Raw genomic sequence first — 7,500 nt, 5'->3', positions numbered from 1 at the left:
GTGTGTTGGTGTGTATGAGTGCAAGTGTGTGTGTTGGTGTGTATGAGTGCGAGAGTGTGTGTGTGTTGACTGAGGGCCCTAATTTCAGTGACGGGCAACTGGCAACGAGCAAAACAAAGAGCTAAGTCCGCCGTGCTAAAGCTCACTAAAGCTAACTAAAGCTAATTTTGCGACTTATCAAGATCATTTAGCTAATTCAATTGGTCGTTGTAAGCCAGCGATGTGTGTGTGTGTGTGTGTGTAACTGCTAAATGTTTTCAAGAATTGAGATCATTATGAAGAAGAAAGAGAACACTTTCAGACGTATGCATACCTGCCAAGTCATGTCTCACGTGCGTGACACTGAATCTCAGATTGTGACTCCCAGTAGAATAATACTAGTATAACAGTAGAGTGATATGAATAATAATAATACTAGTATACTAGTCCATTAGACTGCTGTGCTGTGCAGTGCGAGTGAGACCTTGTGTGCACTGTGCAGCTCACTATGCCTGTGTAGCAGTTTATAAGACCTTGTGTGCACTGTGCATCTTACTCTGTCCGTGTAGCTGTTTATAAGCTACTGGTCAACAAAGTTTCAATATTCAGCCTCACTGAACAACTTCTGATCTCAAGGCGAACCAGACCTGTTTATGAAATGCCTCCAAAATGTAACGATATGCTTGCAGGGGTTGTTTTGTGTGTGTGTGTAAGTGTGTGTGTGTGTGTGGGGGGGGAAGGCATGCGGATTTTCACGTATTTCAATCTCTGACCTCACGGAATTCAGCCATGTTAACTTGACAGGTATGCGTATGGTGACTTAGTGCTACAGCACTCAGGGTCCCAGCACTGTGTGTGTGTGTGTGTGTGTGTGCGTGTGTGTGTGTATGCGTGTGTGTGCGTGTGTGTGTGTGTGTGCGTGTGTGTGTGTATGCGTGTGTGTGTGTGTGTGCGTGTGTGTGTGTGCGTGTGTGTGTATGCGTGTGAGTGTGTGTGTGCGTGCGTGCGTGTGTGCGTGTGTGTGTATGTGTGTGAGTGTGTGTGCGTGTGTGTGTGTGTGTGCATGCGTGCGTGCGTGCGTGCGTGTGCGCGTGTGTCTGTGCGTGTGCGCGTGCGTGTGTGTGAGCGTGTGTGTGTGTGTGTGTGTGTGTGTGTGTGTGCGTAACAGATGATCGTTAAAGCCCTCGGGTCCCAGCAAGGCCAAGCTCTTACCTCAGCTCTACATCAGATCCAAATCAGGCTCATTGGGACACTATTAGACACACCAATCAATGAACCAGTCATACGCATTGATTAATCTGTTCGACACAATGACAGTTCAGTTCATTTGTCAGACATATTCCCCAGCCTTTCAGGGCAGTCCCGCCTTTGACAACGAACAACGAAATTCAACATTTCATCGTTATTTTAGAAATTCAATATTTCATCGTTATTTTAACGCACACTCGTTTTGGAAAACACAGCACTATGTCAATGAATCTGATCAGTTAATCAGTGAAACGCATTGATCAGTGAAACGCATTGATCAGTGAAACGCACTGATGTCCGACTCAATCACATTCAACTTCAGACTAAAATCATCATCTCAAAATCTAAAACATTAAAAAAGAAAAAAAGTTTTTCTACAGCGTAAAGATCTCTTGCTAAATGTAATGTTAATGCTTTTTAAAGTATCTTTCTTTACTGGTGGCTTTGATATATTGCTTACGATATAATATCACACACACATCTACATATCACATATTATATCTGTAGCACAAAGGATGTAACTGACCATCTCATAGTGTCAGTGTGTGTGTCACTAATGTCTCTGTGTGTGTGTGTCACTAATGTCTCTGTGTGTGTGTGATGTCCGTCACTGTGAATTCAACATTAATGCCTTGCATGCACAGCCTTATAGACACACGTCACTAACACACACCACTACACACACACACACCACTACACACACATACACACCACTACACATACACACCACTACATAAACACACCCTATTCAGACCTACTCGCTTTATACACACTTTGTAAGAATAATATGCACACGTGCACACAATACAGTCTACTCTGATACACACACTCAATCTCATTGCATGCCATAACATACACACACACACCACACACACACCGCCAAAATATACATCCAGACAGTCGAGGTCAGTAATATCAGCCAATCAGCATAGAGCATGTTTCATATTGCTAATCTTTTCAGCTTCTTTACTCTTATATTCACGGAATAAAGACAAGATGTGTCACTGCATCCCATTAAAGCACTGAACCCGAGTTCTCCAGTGGTGGGGTCCTGTGTGTGTGTGTGTGTGTGTGTGTGTGAGAGAGAGAGAGTGTGTATGTGCGTGTGTGTAAGTGGATGTAGCATCAGATCATGCTGTGGCTGGATTGCCTTTCATGTGGAGAATTATGATGAAAGCGGTCATGTGGAAGTACAGCAGACAGCAGCTAACTCAGATGGCGGCTAACTCTATCAATAGCTAGCACACGTAGCTGCTAACTCGATCAATAGCTAGCAAACATAGCTGCTAACTAGATCAATAGCTAGCACATATAGCTGCTAGCGTGACAGCTAGCACACATAGCTGCTAACTAAATCAATAGCTAGCACACATAGCTGCTAACTCTATCAATAGCTAGCACATATAGCTGCTAGCGTGACAGCTAGCACACATAGCTGCTAGCTCAATCAATAGCTAGCACACACAGCTGCTAGTTCCGCAGCTAGCTCAGACAGATGTTAACTCCACTGCTAACTAGCATGGGTCTGATGCAGACGCGTCCCATAAACAGATGATATATAACCCACTGGAGCTTCTCAGAATGCCCTGATTGTGTTCTGGAACCCACTGGAGCTTCTCAGAATGCCCTGATTGTGTTCTGTAATCCTTTGGAGCTTCTCAGAACTGATTGTGTTCTCTAACCCTTCAGAGCTTCTCAGAATGCCCTGATTGTGTTCTGGAACCCACTGGAGCTTCTCAGAATGAACTGGTTGTGTTCTGTATTCCATTGGAGCTTCTCAGAACTGATTGTGTTCCCTCCCTGCTGTAATGTTAGACCTGCCAGACCAGTTTACACCTTCCTTACTGAACGCTTCTCAGACACTCACACACACACACACATACATAGAGCCGATCTTACTGAACACACATACAGTATTTTCCTGCGTGTGTTAACTGTGAACAACTGAACACGAGGTGATGTTACATGTTGAGATGATATGTGACAGGAAAGTCATGTGACCTGCTGACACTCAAATAAAAAATAAAAAAAGGAACCTGGACACCTTTTTATCCGCAGAATAACTGAAATGCATGAAGCCCAATTAATCCCAATCCTTTATTTGACATAACGTGATTGAACATGAGACTCGTTTACACACACACACACACGTGATTGAACATGAGACTCGTTCACACACACACACACACGGATATTTACACCCCCCCACGCCGAGTCTCATCACCACCTGGTGTTGACGCGGTCGTGGTACTTCAGGTAGGGGTCGTTCAGGTACCAGGTCCGTCTCTTCCAGAAGCGGCCGGTCATCTTGTCCAGCAGCTTGCTCTGGGTGTTGTTGCAGAAGACATGTTCCCTCAGCCTCTTCTTCCTCGTCGGCATCTTCTTCCACAGCTTCTTCTTGTAGCCCGCCTGCCCCAGAAGAGTCATCGCTTAGTTACCACTTAGTTACCACGGAGTCATCACTTAGTTACAACTGAGTCATCACTTAGTTACCACTGAGTCATCACAGAGTCATCACTTAGTTACTACGGAGTCATCACAGTCATCACTTAGTTACCACCGAGTTACCACGGAGTCATCACTTAGTTACCACAGAGTCATCACTTAGTTACCGCGGAGTCATCACAGAGTCATCGCTTAGTTACCACGGAGTCATCACAGAGTCATCACTTAGTTACCACAGTCATCACAGAGTCATCGCTTAGTTACCACGGAGTCATCACAGAGTCATCACTTAGTTACCACGAGTCATCACAGAGTCATCACTTAGTTACCACGAGTCATCACAGAGTCATCACTTAGTTACCACGAGTCATCACAGAGTCATCACTTAGTTACCACGGAGTCATCACTTAGTTACCACTGTCATCACAGTTCAAGAGATGTAGACGCCAGACACCAGACTCACCTTCCTGCGCAGCCAGAGGCCGCAGTGCAGACGCAGGAAGCGCTTGGGCACGGAGCGGCACGTCTTCCGCTTGCCGTACTTCAGGCTGTAATACGTCAGACTCCTGCTAGGGGGCGCCAGCAACGCAGGAAGCAGTGGCGAGATGCTGCAGGAGAGCAGACAGAACTTTCTTCAAGACAACCCGTCTGTCTACATGTTTCACTTCACCAAAGACACCATTTTACCCACCAGTTTACCCATAATCAGCCAACACACACACTCACTGGCATGAAATATCACACACACACACACACACACAGACACACAGACACACACACAGACAGACACACACACAGACAGACACACACAGACAGACAGACACACACACACATTCACAGACACTCACACAGACACACACACAGACACACACACACAGACACACACAGAGACACACACACAGACACACACACAGACACAGACAGACACACACACACACACAGACACACACACAGACACACACACACACACACACTGACACACACAGACACACACACACACTGACACAGACACAGACACAGACACACACACACACACACACACACAGAGACACACACACACACACATTCACAGACACACACACATTCACACACACACACACACACACACACACACACACACAGAGTGCGATGCCAGCCCTAGGGCTGGAGCAATGATAAAGCAAGCTTGAGAAAAGGCTCATTTATGCAGTTGGTCAACAGAATGTTGTATTGTGATAAAATAGCAGCATGCTCTGGCTCATGTTGAGTTATATATATGATCACAAAGATCTTAGGCCTAAATAAGTGAAGCTTCTTGTTTCATTGTGTGATTGTGGGGTTCAGATGATTTCAATTGTATTTTTAATGGACTCATCATTAACTGTTCCATTATATTGCTTTCTGGTAGGATAATAAAGTACATTTCATTAGTATAGGCCCGTTCAGCCGTTAGCCAGGAATACCTGGACAAGGCAAACAGGATCAACATTCCTCCTGACGCAGGGACCTTCTAGATGTCTGAGGCGGTTATGTTGCTTATCTTGTGTCTAGTTAGTTATATGTCAAGAGGACTCAAAGCATTCTTTCAAAGACGTGTTCAAAAAAACGCTTCGGCTTCTGAGCACGGACCTGCGCGTATCTCTGAACTGTCAGTCTTACCGGGTCAGGATGCCTCCGTGCGGCGTCAGCGCGGTCAGTGGGCCGCCAGCCGCGGTGGACAGCACTGCCCTCTGGACGCGTCCGTGTGAGATGGCTGACAAGCGGCGCGTCTGGTGTGCCGCGTTAGCGCTCAGTAACCCGGAGGGACAGCAGCCCCTCATTAGCGTGGACAGCGGCCTGAACAGTCCTACCGTACCAGAAACAACCCCCAAATAAAACGTTAAAACCAGCTAACGTTAGCTGACAACAGAAGCCACAATAAGCCAACCGACATTAACCTTGTTCGCCAGCAAACACGAGTGATGTCAACTGCTTGCGGTGAACTTGGCTAGCAATAACGTTAGCTAAGACTGACGGTTAAAGTTACCTTGATAACTTGTGGAATAATGGCTTTTAGTACATGCAATGACAGCATACTAATGTTTGACACGTGAAAGTTCACTATGTTAATATAGCTTAAATGTATGAATGTAACACATACCAGGGACACATCTTGACATGGTGGCCGCCATCTTCAGAATCACGATATTATCCACTACGGCACGCCGTTAGGTCAAACAGAGTTTTGCAGTAGGCTCTCAATTTCCATTTCTGTCCTGATAATACCGGTCAGTCCACTGTCCCGTCCAGATATAATTTTCTACGATTCATTCATGTGCATTCTACACTTCGTATGTAAGAAAAAATAACAAAAAACGCTTTATATATTTCCACCGTCAATACTATGAATATTTTCAGACCAGCAGATGGCATTTTTCTAATGAAGTTGGCTTTTCATACGTAACAACAAACACGAGAGTCGACTATTCTAGGGTTCAAGGGGTTCGTGTTTTCCACATTAAGGCTACACCCACTGATATTCTCTTACCTGTTTAACCGCGTTACGGTTTTATAAGGAGCGATATCCCAGAACAGCGTCTCATCATTTGCCTTTACGGTGATTTGCTTATTAAAATGTTATTCATTCAACCACACGATGGAACATAAATAAATTAACACATGACAGTGCAATTTTATTTGATTTCCAGCATCTTCTCTGGAAAAACTACACTGTTTAACACTTATTTCAAATAATGTTAAATTTCTTTTAATAGAAAGGATATCTTGGGAAGCAACATTTTAAACATATAAAAAGTTGAAAGACCCAAGGCACAGTACCAGGGAGCCTCTCGAGTACAAAACGCCAAAACAGAGGCAAGACTATCCATTTGGCACATACAAGCGTGGTTAGGCGTTGCCATGGCTTTGTGTTAAGCCCAGTGCAAAACTGCAACAATCAAACAAATTAACAAAAGAAGAAACGTAACAGCTAACAATTCTTTTCAGTACCAGTGATATCTACATAATACACCCCGCTCCTCCAGAGCAACACAGGAGGCCAGTCTGTGAGTGTGTGTGTGTGTGTGTGTGTGTGTGTGTGCTCCTGTGTGTGTGTGTGTGTGTGTGTGCGTGCTCCTGTGTGTCGGTGTGGGCGCGTATCTGTGAGGGAGAGTGCAAGAACGTGTGTGTGTGCGCGCATGTGTGTGTGCACAAATGCGAGAGTGTGTGTATGCGCGCATGTGTGTGTGTGCAAATGCGAGAGTGTGTGTGTGCGTGCATGTGTGTGTGTGCAAATGCGAGAGGTGCAGAATCCTCAGAGTTAAATCAGCTGACAGGACAATCTGCTCATCAAAGAACTGCAGTCAGACAAAGACAAAACACAGATGGCATAGTGTGTGTGTGTGTGTGTGTGTGTGTGTGTGTGTGTATGTGTGTGTGTGTGTGTGTGTGTGTGAAGGTCACAGAGATGGAAGGCTCCTGCAGGTTTGTGTAACAGAGGGGAGCGGGGGGGGGGGGGGGATGTGTGTGAGAGAGAGAGAGATGGGGTGTACCTCACGAGATGATGTATGATAAAACAAGGGCTGTGCATGTGTGTGTGTGTGTGTGTGTGTGTGTGTGTGTGTTCCTGCAGGTATCAGTCACTGAAAGCACAGGAGAAGAAGCTCAGGTCTCGGGTGCAGAGGTGATGGCGTCACAGGGGTCAGAGGTCACCAGCCAGCGTAGACGGGTTTGGGGTCACAGGGGTCACAGGTCACCAGCCAGCGTAGACGGGTTCGGCGTCACAGGGCAGGCCGTAGAAGCGTCCGGGGGGGCGTTCCTTCCGCAGCAGGGGCGTGCGAGAGAGAGAGAGCTCACCGTCCACGTCTCGCT

General features: G+C 45.9%; 3 protein-coding genes across 5 annotated transcripts in view; 1 reads left to right on the top strand and 2 right to left on the bottom strand.

The window, feature by feature from the left end:
• reep1 (receptor accessory protein 1) overlaps positions 1-901 on the top strand; it is a 15,323-nt gene extending 14,422 nt beyond the window's left edge. For both annotated transcript variants that reach the window (XM_031579856.1, XM_031579855.1), the window contains exon 8: positions 1-901. This exon is cut by the window's left edge and continues 408 nt beyond it. The gene's annotated coding sequence lies outside the window, so the exon portion shown is untranslated.
• Positions 1-5,912, bottom strand: part of mrpl35 (mitochondrial ribosomal protein L35) — a 15,322-nt gene extending 9,410 nt beyond the window's left edge. Inside the window, exons 1-5 of one of the 2 annotated variants that reach the window (XM_031579859.2) lie at positions 5,792-5,912; positions 5,311-5,497; positions 4,136-4,280; positions 3,411-3,636; positions 3,311-3,377 (exon numbers count right to left, since the gene is read on the bottom strand). In XM_031579859.2, coding sequence (XP_031435719.1) covers positions 3,448-3,636; positions 4,136-4,280; positions 5,311-5,497; positions 5,792-5,822 — 552 coding nt within the window. In that variant the 5' untranslated portion in view covers positions 5,823-5,912 and the 3' untranslated portion in view covers positions 3,311-3,377; positions 3,411-3,447. Of the gene's footprint in view, positions 1-3,310; positions 3,378-3,402; positions 3,637-4,135; positions 4,281-5,310; positions 5,498-5,791 lie in introns of those variants that run through there. The other variant, XM_031579857.2, reaches the window with a different exon arrangement.
• A 469-nt stretch (positions 5,913-6,381) lies between these two features.
• Positions 6,382-7,500, bottom strand: part of si:dkey-21a6.5 (multiple epidermal growth factor-like domains protein 9) — a 10,611-nt gene continuing 9,492 nt past the window's right edge. The window contains exon 9 of the mRNA XM_031579854.2: positions 6,382-7,500. This exon is cut by the window's right edge and continues 39 nt beyond it. Coding sequence (XP_031435714.1) covers positions 7,382-7,500 — 119 coding nt within the window. The 3' untranslated portion in view covers positions 6,382-7,381.

This window comes from Clupea harengus, chromosome 14, assembly GCF_900700415.2.
Source record: "Clupea harengus chromosome 14, Ch_v2.0.2, whole genome shotgun sequence".
NCBI classification, from domain to species: domain Eukaryota; kingdom Metazoa; phylum Chordata; class Actinopteri; order Clupeiformes; family Clupeidae; genus Clupea; species Clupea harengus.
This window is presented reverse-complemented; position numbering and strand designations above follow the sequence as displayed.